At 50.0% G+C, this 17,403-nt stretch overlaps 1 protein-coding gene across 7 annotated transcripts; it reads left to right on the forward strand.

The window, feature by feature from the left end:
* Positions 1-986: 986 nt before the first annotated feature.
* Positions 987-17,370, forward strand: Spryd3 (SPRY domain containing 3). 7 transcript variants are annotated; one of them, XM_004872711.4, is made up of 11 exons: positions 993-1,223; positions 2,570-2,716; positions 3,833-3,908; positions 4,551-4,675; positions 4,959-5,094; positions 6,042-6,227; positions 13,821-13,970; positions 14,751-14,808; positions 15,322-15,441; positions 15,524-15,696; positions 16,145-17,370. In XM_004872711.4, exons 1-11 carry the CDS (start codon positions 1,201-1,203, stop codon positions 16,163-16,165), a joined length of 1,215 nt encoding a protein of 404 aa, XP_004872768.1. In that variant the 5' UTR covers positions 993-1,200; the 3' UTR covers positions 16,166-17,370. The 7 variants fall into 7 exon arrangements, with proteins under 7 accessions (XP_087065865.1, XP_004872768.1, XP_004872766.1 ...); XM_004872709.4 differs by having other exon boundaries at positions 1,006-1,223; positions 15,972-17,370; XM_087209736.1 differs by lacking the exon at positions 993-1,223 and adding an exon at positions 1,289-1,557 and having other exon boundaries at positions 15,972-17,370.
* Positions 17,371-17,403: the final 33 nt, after the last annotated feature.

The raw sequence follows: 17,403 nt of genomic DNA on the forward strand, positions 1-17,403 counted from the left end.
TTTTTATCCTGAGATAGGGTCTCCATAAATTGCCCCGGGGTAGGCTCAAATTTGCAAACCTCCTGCCTCAGTCTCCCGGACTGCAGGGATTACAGGTGTGACCCACCATGCCCAGCTCTTCAATAATTCTTGTTTATAGATGAGAATACTAAGACTTTGACCTTTCAGTCACACAGAATTGGGGGTGTAATCCAGGTTTTCCTAGTTCCCATCTACACCTATTTCTACCACCCTTTTTCATTATGGCAAGTGACCATAATTTACCTAGTCATGGTGAAAATGGGATAGGTCTGAGGGGTGAAGGAACAGAGACAGATCTACATATATATTTATTTTAATAATAAAAACTACAATGCGTGTTATCAATGAAATGCTATAGGGAAGGAAAAAATCCTTCCATACTTGGGGGCGGGGGGGGGGGGGACGGGGAGAAATCCCGGTAAGTCCTAATTTAAGAGTCCAAACTTCCCACGATGAAGGCCCTGTAGTGCGTGGGTGCTCAATTTACTGTACTTCCTCCCTTAATGTTTTGGACCAACTTCCCCTTAGTTTTACCAAACTCCTTTTCCTGAAAAGCACTGGTTTACATGTCACTGTGATATTTGCAGTTCTCTGCCTCCGGCATGGAACGTCCTTCCCAAAATGAAGGAACATGACAGGAAATGGAGCTCTGGAGAGAATAAAGCATACAGTAACTGTTAAGCACACCGGCTATAGAGGTCAGCCTCTGGTTCCTCATGCGTAAGAGATAAAGAGAATTTATCTTATAAGGGTAACCGGATTAGAAGGACATTCCTGCAGAGCTTACAGCATCTTGTCTGGCACAGAATGAACACACAGGAAATGCAACGCTTGTAGGAGTGCGGCGCTCCGCCCCACGCAGGAGCCGCCCCTCGACCGCCTCTGGGTGCGCAGGGCACCCAGCTCGGCGTTCGCGCTGCCACCTCACCTCCCTTACCCTCCTAGCTCCCGGGTTTACCAGCCCCGGCCCAGCGCTAGGTACCCGGTTCACCAGGCCGCACCCCACACCCGGCTTCCGCTCTGCTATTGACTGTTGCAGGTGCCCGTCGTCAGAGACCGCTGCAGATTGGCCAGGGTGGTTCGGGAGGGGCGGGCCTCGCAGCGCATAGGAAGGGCGGGGACCCGGATGTGTGTTGGCGGCGGCCGAAGAGCTTGTGAGCGGAGCTGAGAGGCCTATGGATGAGGAGGACGCGGCGGCCTCGGTAGGCGGGGATCAGGGGGCGGGGTCCCGGAGGCCTCAGTTCTCCCCGGAGCCCCAGGCAGGGGTCCTGGGCGGGGGCTCCGAGCTCGGGGGCGGGGCCTTGTGCTCTGGTGGTGTCTGGTCTCCCTTGGCGAACCTTTGGTGCACCTTCGCCTAGTGCAGGGCCTGAGGAGACGAGGTGTTGTCACGGTGACAGGTTTAGGCCACGTTGCTCCCGAGTCGCGTGAGTGACCAGGCCAAAGTGGGGCGGAGGCAGGGCTCAGTGCGACTGCCATTCGCTGGTGCCATGGCTGTGGGATTCTGAGAAGCCAGATGCCCCTAGGTCTCAGGCGCAGGCAAGTCCTTGGGGTCGAGCCCTGGCCCGGGCCCCGGGAGGGAACCCTTAGGGCTGCACCACAGGTGTCTACTCTTCTGGGCCGCGTGATGGGTTGTAGTTACTGCAGAAGAGTGGTAATAGGGCATTGGGAATGGAACCCAGCCTAGCCTAGGTTAACTAAACAGTTGCTATATGTAAAGCACTGTTCAGGGAACAGAAGAGTACTTCACCTTTTTTCCTCTCACTTTTGACACCTAGGGAGAATTCATTCATTCATTCATATGTTGCCATGTAGGGTTGTTCAAATAGCTAGATCTTCCTTCTTGTCTCCTTCACTGCCACTCAGAGGATGCCATCTCATCTGAACTGCTGCAGCAATTGGCAGCCTGAATGAGCTTTAAGAGCTGATAAACTTTAAAATCGTGTCATTTCTTGCTTAAAATTCCATAGCGGTTTCCTGCCACACTTAGAACAAAATCTAAACTCCTTACCATGGTCTGTAGGGCCTCAGTCTGGCTTCTGCCTTCTCATTTTGTTCATTCTCACCCATGTTTCCTACACGCCAGGTGCCCTGGCCTCTCTTGACTACTTTACAACAAGAGCTTCTTTCCACCTAATAACCTGTGCCTGGAATCCTTTTTCTTGTACTGTCACGTGCTTGGCTCTTTTCAACTCAAATGTTGTCTCCTCAAAGAGACTATCCTTTCTTTCTGTCACCCTGTTTGTCACATCACCTTGTTTTTTCCTCCACTGGCTAATATTGTCATGGCTATTTATTGTCTGTCTTGTTCCCCCTAACCTGCTAGAGTAGAAACCCTCTGACAATAGGAATCCCATCCATTTTGTTGGATAGTGCACACAGTAGGAGCTCAGTAAATGTTTGTTGCATGAAAGAATTGAAGATGGGGATTATTGAGGTCTGTCTGGGCAACTCACCTCAAGTCTAGTGCCCTCTCCAAGTTCAGGGTTGAGCAGGTTGAGGTACTTTGCTCAGGGTCCTGCTTCTTCCTCAGTCCCTTCTTCCTTGGCAGGTTTGTTCTCATGAACAAGATGGATGACCTCAACCTGCACTACCGGTTTCTGAATTGGCGCCGGCGGATCCGGGAGATTCGAGAGGTCCGGGCTTTCCGCTATCAGGAGAGGTTCAAACATATCCTTGTAGATGGAGATACTTTGAGGTGCGTTTAGGGGAATGGTTTCACATTTTCCTTTCTGTTCCAGATCTTAGAAGTGAAAGGGGGCTTTTTATCAGAGGAAGGGGATTATCTACACTGCACTGGCAGGGAGAATGCTCTTGACCTTAGAAGCCTTTCTGAGTGAAGCAGTATGTACTCTTCTTTTGGTTTGGCAAGAAAGGGACCCGGCAAGGGCCTGTCTTGTTTAGCCACGGGAAATGTCCATGTCAGGTATAGGAGGCTGCCAGGGTATCAAGAGTTCCCCAGGTTCTTTGTGGAGAAGACTGCTAGGTATGTGGGCTGTCTGAATCCCCTTCTGCCCATGTCTCAGTGACTAGGTTCAGTGAACACTGGCTGTTGCAAAGGTGGTGGGCCAGGGCTAGGAGTGTATTTCACTGATAGAGCAATTACCTAGTATATGCAGGTTTTGGGTTCCATACCCAGCACCCTGCCCGCAAAGTAAATAAAATAAAACTGCATAGGATTTCGGAGGTAGCGGGCTTCTTCTGAGGGGAATGACCATTCTGTAGTGCACCCTGCCCACTGCCTCCAGTGTCTTCCCAACCCTTTGGTTTGTGTGTTTGTTTTCTCTCTTTTGTTTTGAACCCTTTTCCTGACTCCTGAGGCTAACTCTCCTACAGAAGGGGTAAGGAGGTAGTGCTGGGTAGCCTGGAGGCAAGAAAGCTGAGGAATGGGGACTGAGTAACTAACTGTCTTCCGGTCTGTGAAGGGCTTTGGTACAGAGGACAGAGACCAGCTGTTTTCCAGCTCCACTGAGAGAAGAGCCAAAGGCAAGGGCTGAAACTGCAGCATGAAGGACTGAGATTAGACAGGGTTGTGGGACCTTGAATAGGGACCCTGAGGTCTCTGCATTCTTTTCCCTTGAAGTTGAAGAAGCCAGGCTTGTATCAGCTTGCACTGGTGTAGTATGGGTTGGACCCTGGCTGGAAGCAGTGGGAGGGGTGAGTGACCTTGAGTATCTTGGGTGCAGCTGTCATGAAGTGTGGCCTGATGCATTCTATGGAGTGGTCCTTGCAGGGTGGGAGTTGGAATGCCGAGGCCTTCGTCCCCACCCTGGGCTGGACAGCTAATGGAATTCCCCCCTCATTTTTCCTTCAGTTACCATGGAAACTCTGGTGAAGTTGGCTGCTACGTGGCTTCCCGACCCTTGACCAAGGACAGCAATTATTTTGAGGTGATTAGGTTGTGGGTGGGCAGAGCAGAGGGTGAGATGAAAGGTGAGAGCATTAAGCTTCAAGGAGCTCCTTTCCTAGGTTCATACCTAATCCTTTTAATTTTCCTTCTGGGCTGTCCTCTTGACTAGGAAAGGTGCAGGGTAGCATGTGCCCTGATCTGAAGATGGGTGCCTTGGAGTCCTGTTGCCCATTGCTTCTACTCTTTTTTTTAAATCAATCTGTTTTTGTTTTTTTTTTTTGGTGTGGGGGATTGAACTTGGGACCTTGCGCTTGCAAGTCTGGCGGCAGAATCACTGAGCTAAATCCCCCAGCCCCCATTGCTTCTACTCTTTTGCCCCTTACCTAAGTGGACTTTGCCACATATCCCAGACTTTGACCCACATGCTTTCCTGCCCTCTAACCCAAGCCTAGTGTCTACTCTGTCTCCTATTTCCAAAGCTTGGACATAATTGTCTAAGTACTCATGGTAAAGTAGGCCCCCTGCTCTTCTCAGTTCTCCCTCTGAGGGTCCTATCTGTGATTTCTCTGTCCTTTGTCTCTCTGAGCCTCTGTCATCTTTGATCACTAACTCCCCCCCTCTATTCCCAGCAATGCATCCCATTTCCCACCCCTGCTAACTGTGCTTTCTCTCTTCCCTCCAGGTGTCTATCGTGGACAGTGGTGTCCGGGGCACCATTGCTGTGGGGCTGGTCCCTCAGTACTATAGTTTGGATCACCAACCTGGCTGGTTGCCGGACTCTGTCGCCTACCATGCTGATGATGGCAAGTGAGTGGCCCTTGTGGAACCTGACCCCTTTCCTATAGATTTGGGAATCGCAGACATGAAGGACTATTTTAACATGGCTTTTCTCACTTCTTCACCTGTCTTAGAGTATTTCCATAGACCCTTCTGATCAGGACAGGACTAGTGACTACCCTTGCAAGTGTGCAGATCGGGGGCGAGGCTGGAGCTCATGTAGGACACCCAGAGTGATGGCAGCAGCTGAGGAGGGTCCGGGGGAGGATTGGGAGGGTAGGTGTGGTCCTGTGTGTCTGCCATTTCTCCATAGGCTATACAATGGCCGAGCCAAGGGCCGCCAGTTTGGGTCAAAGTGCAACTCTGGGGACCGGATTGGTTGTGGCATTGAGCCTGTATCCTTTGATGTGCAGACTGCCCAGATCTTCTTCACCAAAAATGGGAAGCGGGTAAGTGGGAAATCCTTGGTTGATTGAGTGGCCTGAAGCTGGTTAAGGATTGTGAGAATGACTAGGAAGAATCTGCGGCTGGGGATTGACCAGGGGCCCATGCATTTAATCCCCATCTCCTTTAGTTCAGTCTCAGATGTGACTGAAGTCCCCTGCACATGGGATATAACATATTTCCTGCCTGGGGCAGCTGGGGCATGTCCCAGATGATGGGACTAGAGGGAAAGTTAGTATAGCCAGTGAAATTGTGAGCAGAAATTGTGGGGACCAGAACTGGGTGATTTGGGGGGAATGTTTTGAGCAGAAAAAAAAGAAAAAGAGGGCTGGGGATTTAGCTCAGTGGTGCTGAGCCTGCCTAGCAAGTGCAAGGTCCTGAGTTTGATCTCCGGTACCACAAAAAAAAAAAAAAAAAAAAAAAAAAAAGGTTACAGCATGGGTATATAAGCTAGAAGGCCTTTATGAGTTTTGACTTGAGTACTGTTGAGGATATGTCCTTTCTGAGTTTCCTTTTACTTCTTCCTTTCCTCTTCAGAGGGAGACTAGTAGTGGTGAAGAAAAGAGACGAGCAAATAGAAGATAGCTCTCTCTCCCCTGTACTAACTCCTTTGCTCACCCTGGGAAAACTGCTTTCTCAGGCCATGGCTGTAAGCTCCTGCTCCCTCAGCATCTGTGCTGCAGCACTTCTCTGCTTCAGCACAGGCGCACATGTCCTGAAAGCACTTGGCAGCAAGTCTAGGGACTTGGGTCTGGCTTCTCACTGATACCTGGCTCAGCCAGGCGTCCTTAGCAAAGTTTTCAACTTTTTTGTGCCTGTTTTTTTTTAATGTCAGTGTATGTGTGATAATTATGGGTTGCATCATCTTGAAAGTACCCTTGTGAGAATTACATAAGCTGTGGAAAAGTGAGCCAAGTGGCAAGCAACATCCTCCCTCCATCCCTCCTCACAGGTGGGTTCCACCATCATGCCCATGTCCCCAGACGGGCTGTTTCCAGCAGTTGGCATGCATTCCATGGGTGAGGAGGTGCGACTGCACCTCAATGCTGAGTTGGGCCATGAGGACGACAGTGTCATGATGGTAGACAGTTATGAGGATGAATGGGGCCGGCTGCATGATGTCAGAGTCTGCGGGACAGTAAGTAAGGGACAGTGGGTGGTGGGGTGGAGGTGGGGAGGGCTGGGCCAAATGCTGTGGGCACACTAGCATGTCTCAATTGCTTCCCATGGCAAGGAAGGACAATTCCTTTTGTGGCACTCTGGGAAATGGAGTTTTGGGCAGGCTAGCCTGAGGCCTTGACATGATCATTGGAGTCCATATTTGTGTATTCTCTCTCTCTTTCTCTCTCTGTCTCATATTGAGGCCCAGGGCCTCTGCATTGAGCTATATCCTCTGGTTTTTTTATTTTTTATTTTTAGACAGTCTCACCACCAAGTTACTAAATGGCCCAGGCTGGGCTCGAACCCGGATTACAGGCAGGCAACATCACATCTGACTACATCTCTGTTCTCTTCAGTGCTGATTCCCATTCTTGGCTTCCCTTCCCTTCATTTGAGAACTCAGGTTAGCTGTTGACTCTTAGAATGAGTGGAACCACTCCTTTGTTCTCTTTAGCTCCTTCAGTATCTGGTGTGCTCTGCCACCCCATGCCCTGTCTTCAAGGGGATGGGGGTTGCTTTGGAGGCAGAATTCCTGCATTTCCCTCTGTCTTGATCCCAGGTGAGCTGGTCTGGGCTTTCCATTTACAGTGCTGTGGGGCAGGTGTGGTCAGAAACCCGACATGTTCAGGGGAAGGTTCTCAGATATCTTTCTTGAGTAAACTTCAGTGTCAGTCTCTTTTCCCCCTGCATCTTACAGAGGATGAGAAGGAGACAGATGAAGAATTAGGAAGAATCCTTGAGTCTCTGAGGCTTTCTTTCTCTGTCTTCTCCCTAGACCTATTTATTCTCTCCCTGGGATTTTTGTTGTTGTTTTAGTGTTTTTGTTTTGTTTTGTTTTTTGAGACAGGGTCTCTATATAGCCCAGGCTGGATTTGAGCTTGCAGTGATCCTCCTGCCTCAGCCTTCCAACTCAGCCTTCCAAGTGCTGGGATTACAGGTGTGCACCACCACTCCTGGCTCTCCTTGGCTTTTAGAAGCACATAGACCTGGAGAGAGGCTGTCCTCCTGTTGATTCTGTGCCTTGTGGTGTGTTGGGAATGCCTGGACACTGAGTTGGGTCTGGCACTGACCTCTGGTGGGCTGCTCAGGCTCCCCATTTGGAATTGCCCCACTGCTGCCTGCTTGCTCTCAGCCTGGCCTTTTTCTCCACCCTCTGGCCTTCCAACCCTGGCTGTTTTCTTTTTCTTTTTTTTTCTTTTTGGTACTGGGGATTGAACTTGGGACCTTGCACTTTTGAGGCAGACTGCAGAACCACTGAGCTAAATCCTACGGCCCAACCCTGGCTGTTTTCGTTTTCAAATCAGCATTGGATAGCAAAACAGAAGCAGTGGGGGGTGGGACTGGGTTAGGAGGGAGTCCTACCCCCTGTGGAGTTCAAGGTAAGTTGAGCTCAGGGAAAATTGCAGAACGTGTGCTCTCCTGCTGCTTCCGATGTGATGCATCCATTCTAGCCCTAAGGTCTGAAGGTTGCCATGGCTGTGAACCAGAAGCCCTAAGACATCCACTCCTTGACTGCCCTCTTGTTCTTTTCTTTTCCCCATCTACCATTATTTTTTATAACATCTATGGGGTTGAACTTGGTCCCAGCCAGGGCGCTGTTCCAGGTCTCATCTCTGATCTCCCCTTAGGAGTTTTTTCCTGGCATCCTTTTCCTGGCTGGACCTGTCCCCACTCTGCTCCCAGCTCCTCCCAGACATCTTTTCTAATTGATGCAGAATCCTGGAGACATTTATAAATAGGCTTCCTTACTCTCCACCCTTCCCCCAGTGCCCTCAGGCCACTCACTTAGAAATTTTTTCTTTCTTAGACATAAACTGTTGAGTTTGGCTCACTCTCAGACCCTTAGCCCAGCTGGCAAAGTGGGACCATTGCTCTTGAGCACTTGCTCCTGTAGGGCTGACTTGGACTCGAGACTCTTAGGGGATGTGCCCCTTCTAGGTTGCCAGCTGTCCCTCTTTCATGTGAGGTGACTTACCTGATTTCCTTCATGGCTTTGGGCCTCCCCGCCCTGCGTGTCCCTGGCCTGTGCCCTCCTGTCCCTTCCCACCGTCCACGGTGTTTCTCGCCCAGCAGTCAGAGCTATGTCAGTCTGAAGGCGCCTGGAAGAGGTCATTTGGGCCATTCCTGTGCCCTCTTTCTAAACCTATCTAGCAGAGTTGTTTCTCCCTTTGGCCTTTCTGTTTTTTTATCCCTCTGAGTGGCAGAGAGGGATGGATCCAGGGGCCCTGGTACTGTTGCAACCTGTTTCTCTTGGCCAGGATGATGTTCTCAGCAGAGGACCCTAGTACCAAGAAGGTTTGAGAGAGCCTTAGATCTAACCTAGGCAGGATTTCTCAGCAAGAGATTGTTGGCATTTTAGTTGGGACAGTTCTTTGATGTGTAGGACATTTGGCATCCTTGGCTCCCAAACACAGGATGCTGGTAACCCCCTCAGCATGCTCCCATATTTTTAAACACCCTCTTCATCTGCTGTTGATGAAAAAAGAATCCCAGAGAAAAGTGAAGAGACTTGTTCAAATGTCAGTAGCTAATTAGCAGCTAGAGGAGGCCCAGATATTCCTCTGACCCATATAAACTGCCTTTTCCACTAATACTGATGGTCCTTGGCTTATGGTAATTTGATTTATGAATTGTCAACTATGATTACGTGAAAGCTGTGTGCATTCAGTAGAAACCAGACTTTGAATTTTGAACTTTTCCTGAACTAGTGATATGTAGTACAATATTCTCTTTCAGTCCTGGGCAGGGTCCGCAAACTCTAACCCAGACATAACAGAGAACAACAGATAGTCTACAGTGCAGTGTTGCCAAGCTATGGTGTTTGGTAGGTTAGATATTATAAATGCATTTTTTTTCATGTAGTATGTAGTTCAAACTGGGCTTGAACTTACTGTGTTGTCCAGGCTGACCTTGAACTTGCAGCAATCCTCCTGCTTCAGCTTACCAAGTGCTAGGATTATAAGGGTGCGCCACCATGCCTGGCTTAGTAAATGCATTTTTTACTTAACCACTTATCAGTCCAATTATTTAAATACAAGAGGACCAAAAATTGCATATTTTTCATTAATTTTTATAAGATAATATAATAGGAAATATAAAAATGACAATTTTATCAAATTTATTCAATATAAGAATTGACTGGATGGGCTGGGGATATAGCCCAGTAGTGCTGCACCTGCCTGGCAAGCACAAGGTTCTGAGTTCAATCCCCGGTACCGGAAAAAAAAAAATTGACTGGTTGACATGACACCTGCCCAGAGACGCTTGGCTTGGGATAGTCAGTATGTAAAGAAATGGGCTGCCCGAGTGATGTTCAGGGTAAACTGTTAAGTGGGTAATGATATTTGGAGCTTGTCACCTATGGTAAGCCAAGGGCATCTGCATGTTCTCCCACATTCTCCCCAAGCTCACTTCTCAGTGGCAAGTCCATCTTTCCACCACTCCCTTCCTCCTGAGATGAATCTGGACTTTCTACATTTAAAGTCCTATTCCCCTGAAATTCCCTTGTCTAGTGTATTTAACCAAGGCCCTTCTAGGTGAGTTTAGTGGACTCACTTAGGTTCTTTTCCTCCCATCCCTTTCACTCAATGATCTCCTTTTCCTTTCACTATTGATCCCTGTATAAGGAAGAACAATTTCAATTTCTTTTTCTTCCTCCAACATTTTATTGTAAAAAATTACAAACATACATAAAAGTTGAAAAGGTAACACAGTGAACACCCTTATGCCTGCTCCCTAGATTCAGTTGTTAATATTTAGTCATAAGACCCAGGTGCAGCAGTGGATACTTGTAATCCCAGCACTTGGCAGGCTGAAGCAAGAGGATCACAAGTTCAAGATCTGCCTGGGCAATTTAGCAAGGCCCTGTCTCAAAATAAAAAATAAGCCAGGCGTGGTGGTGCACAACTGTAATCTTAGCACTCGGGAGGCTGAGGAAGGATTGCCACGAGTTTAAGGCCAGCCTAAACTACATAGCAAGACCCTGTCTCAAAAAACTAACCAAATAAAAAAAACCTAAAAACAAAAAACTAACCAAATGAATAAATGAATGATTGAATGCATACATATATATAATTAAAATAAATAAATAAAATAAAATGCGCTAGGGATATAACTCAGGCAAAAACCATGGATTCAGTTTCCAATGTCATTATCAAGAAGGAAATTAGTCATGTTTATTTAATCTGAATCTCTGTATATAGACAGATATGGCTCTTCAGTGGATTTTTCTTCATGCCTTCTATGACCTTAGTTTCTCTTCCTAAAGAGTCTCTCCTCCTGAGCTAAGAATTGCTGTTAATGGCAGAGCACTTGCCTAACATGTGTGAAGCCCTGAGTTCAATCCCTAGTACCACAAAAAATAAATAAAGCACTCTGAGGATGTTGAAACATTGCTGCCACCCTAGTCCTTGCAAAGTGAGGTCATGTATAAAGGGTGGGGGCTATAGGTACAGCTGGGGGATTAGACTCATTCTAATTTAATTCCCTGTCGGAAGCTCCTCTGACAACTCCTTGGTGACTGGCAGCAGCTTTGGTACACAAAAGGAGATGAATGAAGCCCCACCTTCCTGGGGGTCCTCCTCAGACCCAACCCCGGAGACCCTGTTGGGGCCTGAGCTGGCTGGTGAGGAGCATGTACTTGGTTCCTGTTTCAGTTGCTTTTGGCCCTCTGGCAAAAGAGCCCTCCTTGGCTCCTGTCAAAAAGGATTAGGGGGGCCTGGGGTTTAGCTCAGTGGTTCCACCGCCTGCCCCACAAGCGCAAGGACCCGAGTTCGATCCCTGGAAACCCCCCCCCCCCAAAAAAGGATTAGGGTCTCTGCTGGCAAAGGGAGGAGGGCAAGTACCACAGGGAGGAGAGGTAAGGGAGGGTATGGGGTATGGAGGCTCTGCACTCTGATCTGCAGCCTCTGCTTCCTGGTATCTAGTCCACTGATGAGAGGAGGTGGGGCTATGTTAGGGCCCCAAGGAGAAGGTTCCCGCTGCCTCCACCAAACAATGCAGAGGGATGTTCTTGTTGACTGGACCCCAGGGGTGTGTGTGTGTGTGTGTGTGTGTGTGTGTGTGTGTGTGTGTGTGTATGTGTATGCGGCGCGCAAGGAAGTTTGACGTAGAATAACGGGGAGGGCTCACCTGTCCTTGTTGGACTAAGAGTCATTGTGGTTAGAGTTAGAGGCTGATAAGAGAGATGTCCTCTCTTATAATTGGTAGTTCCTGGGTCATCCCTATTTTTTTTTTTCCTGTACTGGGCATCCAACTCGACCTTGTACTTTCGAGGCAGGTGCGGCACCACTGAGCTAAATCCCCAGCCTTCTCTATTTTTTGATTTAAAGAGAGGCAGAATGTGCATCACCTACTGGGTTGTAGATTCCATGCCAAGCATGTAGCACTCACTTCATTTTAGTCTTTCACCTGTTTTTGGAGATACAAGCAATACTACCCTGTTTTACTGATGAAGAAACTGAGCTTTAATGAGGTAAATTAATTTGCTCAAGTTATTGCTTCCTAAGTAATAAGAATTACAATTTGAACCCAGATCTTTTGGATTGTCTATCAAAAAAACCAAGAGGCATCTGATCACAGATTGAGGGACCAGCATCAAGTCCTAGCAACTCAGGCCCTAAAGGTTAGCCCTAAAGGTAGTTGAAGGAGGGTAGGAACTGGCTGTGCTCAGGGAAGGATTTGCCTAGGAGGCTAACCCTACTCCACCCTCTCTGTGTCCTGAGAAGGCACCAGAGGGCTCACCTAGGATCTGGAGTAGAGCAGGTGATTTCGGTGGCTTCTCCCCAGGGGAGGGTGGATCTACTCTGGAAGAACACACCTTGCACAGAACCCCAGTCATCCAGGGTGTCAGCAGTGGGCCTGAGTGCTCTTCGGGTATGGATGGGATGGGTTTTGGAGTTCCATGTCAGTGCAGGTCTTCTTGGCCTTTTAGCCTTAGGAAGCATCCCCACCCTATCATAGACAAAACTGTAGCTGCCTTTGGTTTTTTCCCAAGGATCAGAATCTGGATCAACTGCCTTTTGGCTGTAGGACTGGAGAACACTGTGTTTCCTACGCTGAGGCCAGTTGGACAGCGTGGGTCAAGGGCAGCTGTGGGATCCCCCACCCAGTTCTGCAATGCTGGGTGGAGAGGATGGGCTGGGGGCTGCTTGGGCTGGGTGGAGTATAATCAAGCTAATCTGCACCAAGCCACACCCCTCCCTGCCTGCTGAGAAGACGGAGCCGGAGTCCAGGCTAAGGGAGCTCACTGAGGGCCAGGGACAAAGTGCAGAGTGCGACTGGCCATGGACTTAGTTGACCTCCTGTGTACCTCAGACACCCCTACCATGTTCCCCACCTCTCTTTGGAGATGAGGGGAGGATGGACTTCATGGGGAGCCAGGGCTAAGCAGGGGAACCCCCTTTCTTTTGGTGATGAGCAGGCAGGACCAGCCTTTGCTGGATACACATACAGGCTTCCATGCTGGTGCCGGCAAGCATAATTCCTTTCCTGTTCAGGCAGGAGTCCTGAGGTGGGTGGGAGAGGCCAGTGCCCCAAGGCTTGCCAGGGATCAATGGAAGAGGTCCCCAGGGAGCATAATTTTTGCAGAGCTTCTGGGGTGGGATTGTAGGAGAAAGTCTTGAGGGGCAGTTGGGATAATTACAAGGGGATTAAGGAATCCCAGGTGATGCTGAAGGTGGGGGGGAAGAGGGGATAGGGTTGAGTCATAGCCCCACGATTACCATGACAACTGATAAATAAATCCTCCCAGATTGGGGTTTGCTGCCCCATCATGCCCAGGCAGGACCATTATGAGCCGAAGAGCCCCGAGAACGCATCAGTCATCTCCTCTCTCCTAGCTCCCCACCTCTGCTCCAGACTGAAAGAGCAGCCAGGGGCTGGGAGCTGTGAAGTCTGCTTCATTTTAACCTCTCCCCCCACATTAAATGAGGGGTAGAGCTGGTCATTCTGGGTTCCTTAACAACTCCTGACCCAGTGATGAACAGTTCTGTTCACAGCCAACTAAAACAAAGACTTTGAGGAATTACATCAGTCCCAGTCCGAGACAGATAAGTTTCTGAGCTCATTCATATCTTTCCCCTAAATATCTGGGGTTGGCACCTGACTTCTGCATCCTCCAGTCCTCATGAAGCCCCTGAGAAGGTAGTCTGGTTTCCTCACAGCCTAGTCTTCACTGCTCTTCCTCCCTTTGCTAGCAGAGAAGGTGGTGGGCTCATCAGGAAAGGGATGCCCTGCCTCGAGACCCCAGTGTGGTTCCTGGCACTCCCTGCTGTCAGGATCGGTGCACCATTTTGCTGCTTTCTCATGTCTCCCAGAGAGCAGATGGATGTCTTGACTCAGTAGGAAGGCAAGGAGGCATCTAGCAAGGGGCTCCTTTTGATGATGCTGCCAACTTTGCGTCTCCACTGCATCCCTGTTCTTCCATGCCTGCCTAGAACTTTGAAGCCATATTGTGCCTCTAGAATCCTTTCCCTTTTAGCCAGGGAAACTAATGCCCAAACTGCCTTGGGACCAGGTTTCCATGCTGGTGTTAGCCTGCTCCTCACCCCACCTGGCTCTTCTCCCACAGCTGCTGGAGTACTTGGGCAAGGGCAAGAGCATCGTGGATGTGGGGCTGGCCCAGGCCCGCCACCCGCTGAGCACCCGCAGCCACTACTTTGAGGTAGAGATTGTGGACCCTGGAGAGAAATGCTACATTGCCTTGGGCCTGGCCCGAAAGGTGAGCATGAGTGCTGGGCTTTTTTGCTGCAGAGCTCCTCAGCTCTGGGGCTGTAGGGATGGGGCCAGGAAGCACCTGGGGAACCTGGAGTAGGGACACAAGCTGTGGAGGCTCTGAGGCTGAGACAGAAAATAGCTGTACATATAATATGCTGTGGAAGAGTACCTGTTACCCAAGACATTATACCACACATTGAGGTCTGGGTGTGTGCAGGGCACCCTGGAGTCCTGGCCTTCAAAGCTGAGCAACTTCCTAACCTTCCCCACTTGTATCACCCCAGTGCCCTCGAGATGTGAGAGGCTCATATACAGCTGTCTGTTCCAAAAGATCACAGATTCGGATGCCTGTGTGTGTGTGTGTGTGTGTGTGTGTGTGTGTGTGTGTGTGGTACAAAGGGTCAAACCCAGTGGTGCTCTACCCTAAGCTACATTCCCAGCCCTTTTATTTTTTATTTTAAGACAGGATCTCACTAAATTACCGAGTATGGCCTTAAACTTGCCATTTTCCTGTGCTTCAGCCTCCCTAGTGTTGGGATTGCAGGCATGCACCACTATGCCCCATTTCCTGTCTTTTGTTTTGTTTTGTTTTGTTGAGATGGTCTCACTGTGTAGTCCAGGCCACCCTTGAACTGGCTTTGTAGCCTTGGCTGGCCTTGAACTTGTGATCCTCCTGTTTCAGCCCCAGCTCCCAAGGGCCAAGAGTATAGTGCACTACCAAGCCTGGCCTGTCTTCTTTTTGTATGTGTGGTCCTATAGATTTTCTTTTTTCTTCTTGGCATAGGATTATCCCAAAAACAGGCACCCTGGCTGGAGCAGAGGGTCTGTGGCTTATCATGCAGGTGAGTAGACGGCTGCCCCAGGAGAGTGAGTTGTAGGAGAGGAAAGAGACACAGAGACCATTTTCCTGGTCCCTCATAAACAGCCTCTTCTTTCCCCGTCCCAGGTTTCTTGTGCTTTCTCCTCATCTTTGTTTTCCTCCCAGCCTTGAAAGTTAGGGGAGCAGGACAGGGGTGGGAGAACTGGGTCCAAACTGGACATTTCAGGCCTCTGAGCTGGCTCCTTGTACGCCCTTCCTGCAGATTTGGAGATTCTTCATTTTCTTTTTTTGGTCTGCTTGGTTTCCTTTAGGGCTTCCTTGAGAGGAGGACTGAGCTTTGGCTTCTGGTACCACCCCTCCCCTCTCTTGCATACTCCCTCCACATCTCCTTTCTTCTGGCCAGTTTTCCCTTGGGCTGATGGGGATTGTGTCCTTCCCCCTTTTTAATCTGGTGCCCTCTTCCCACATCTGTCTCCAAACTCGGGGGTTACATTGTCAGCTCTCCTTCAAGTGTCTTCTCCCCTCCCTCCAACAGATGATGGGAAGATCTTTCATGGCAGTGGTGTGGGGGACCCCTTTGGACCACGCTGTTACAAAGGGGACATTATGGGCTGCGGAATCATGTTCCCCCGAGACTATATCCTGGACAGTGAGGGTGAGTGGGGTCTGGGGCAGCTAGGCTGCTCAGGGGCATAGAGTGGGGGGCAACACAGGAACTCAGGTTTCTGGTTTTCTAGGGGATAGTGATGACAGTTGTGACACAGTGATCCTGTCCCCAACGGCCCGGGCTGTCCGGAATGTTCGGAATGTCATGTACCTGCACCAGGAAGGGGAAGAGGAAGAGGAAGAAGAGGAAGAGGAAGAAGATGGGGAAGAGATAGAACAGGAGCATGAGGGCAAGAAGGTGGTGGTGAGTAAGCAGATGATGGGGCTTGTTCTAGAGCTCCTAGGTGGGCAGGGGCTGACAGCTAGTAGGAGCAGGACTCTGGGACAGGGCAGGCAAGGGCAGGGTCTGGTGGGAGGCTGTTTCTCAGGCTCAAGTCTCCCTCTCGTGGTCACTTCCCATATCACCCTAAATATCTTCTCAAGTCCATGCTAGGGGTTGGGGGGTGAGAGGTCTCCGGCCTGTGTAATCCTCAGAGGAGAGGCTGGAGCCGCCTCCATTTTTCTTGCCTCCATCTCCAGGTTTTTTTCACCCGGAATGGCAAGATCATTGGGAAGAAGGATGCTGTTGTACCTTCTGGAGGCTTCTTCCCCACCATTGGAATGTTGAGCTGCGGGGAGAAAGTCAAAGTAGACCTGCATCCCTTGAGTGGCTAGGGGCTTCCCCTTCAGAACCTCCCCTTCTTCCTCTGCAGGGCCAGGTGCCCAGTTCCTGACTTCCCCCAGGATTGGTTACCCAGTGGGTCCTGGAGGGTGCGTGCTCTGCCCCTACCAGCCCAGGCCCTGTCAAACTCTGCCTTTCTGACCTGGTGCCACCTTCATCATCAGTTCCTGAGCCTGAGTCCCTGGTTGGACAGGAATGGACCCAAAGAATGGTGTTGATATATTGGTGCATCTCCCTTGCTTTGCCATGGGCACCTGGATGCCTCTTTTTCTCACTGGCCCCATGTAAGTGGAGAGGAGTGAGCTCCCCACCCCCAGCTGCTATTTGGGCATCAGCTTTGCAGAGGCTGGAGGAGAGTCTTCTCTGTCCCCTCACCACAGTATTTTTCCCTGAACTCTCCTCTCTTTTGTTCATCGTGTGAACCAGTTGCTGCTGTCCTTCCCCCTGGCCGGACTAGGGGGCCACCCTTGGGCCATCTTTCTCCTTTACTGGCTGCTGCCCCAGTCCTTCAGGGTCTCTATTCTTTCCCTTGAGAGCTGGCTTCCCCAACCCCCGCCCAGTCAGGCACCATCATCCCACAGAGAGCCCAAGTCTCTGGCTCCCTGCCACCAACACACACCGATGGTTTCCCAGTGTGTTTTTTGTTTTGTTTTGTTTTTTGGTACCGGGGATCGAACTCGGGTCCTTGCGCTTGAGTAGCAGGCGGCGAAACCACTGAGCTAAATCCCTGGCCCTTCCCAGTGTGTTTGCAAAGGGAGGGCTGTTTCTGTGAGGTGGTGTGGGACTGGGGCCTTTGCTCCTATCTCTCTGTCCAGCCGTGGCACTGTTGTCCCTAACTCCCTGGGGTGATGCTGAGGCTCTGGGGCATGTCTCATGCTGTGGTGAGCTGGCCCAAAGAGGCAGCTCGGCCCCTCGCTCCTCTTTTCCTGTCCTATCTCTACCCACCCTGCACTCCAGCTTGCTGCTTGTTCCAGTTGCCTGTTTGCTTCAGTGTTTGATGCTAGCACTTACATAGACTCGTTTCTCCTTGTACCCCTTAACCCCTGAGCCCTCCTTGTAACAGTGACTTCTGCAGGGAGGAAGAGGGAGCAGGAGCTGTTGGCCTCAGTTTGCACAGAGTGGGTAGAGCCAGTGGGTGTGCCACGGTGCTGCTGGAGCGCCCGTGGCTGTCCCTTCAGGCCCTGCACTATGATGTATGAAATGTATGTACAGATGAGAGATGTTTATAGACCAATAAAGACAGAGTTTGCATATTTATCAGTATGGCCAGAATGGGAATTATTTCCAGTT

The sequence above is a fragment of the Heterocephalus glaber genome, unplaced genomic scaffold (assembly GCF_053883595.1).
Source record: "Heterocephalus glaber isolate CG9 unplaced genomic scaffold, H.glaber_assembly_v1.0 deba00001060, whole genome shotgun sequence".
Classification (NCBI taxonomy): Eukaryota; Metazoa; Chordata; class Mammalia; order Rodentia; family Bathyergidae; genus Heterocephalus; species Heterocephalus glaber.

Excerpts from the sequence above, each read along its gene's own strand:
- Spryd3 (XM_087209735.1), top strand. The coding sequence starts at position 1,535 with ATGCCCCTAGGTCTCAGGCGCAG. Across the intron at positions 2,717-3,832 it reads GTAGATGGAGATACTTTGAG|TTACCATGGAAACTCTGGTG; the intron begins GTGCGTTTAGGG and ends TTTTTCCTTCAG. Across the intron at positions 15,697-15,971 it reads ATGAGGGCAAGAAGGTGGTG|GTTTTTTTCACCCGGAATGG; the intron begins GTGAGTAAGCAG and ends CTCCATCTCCAG.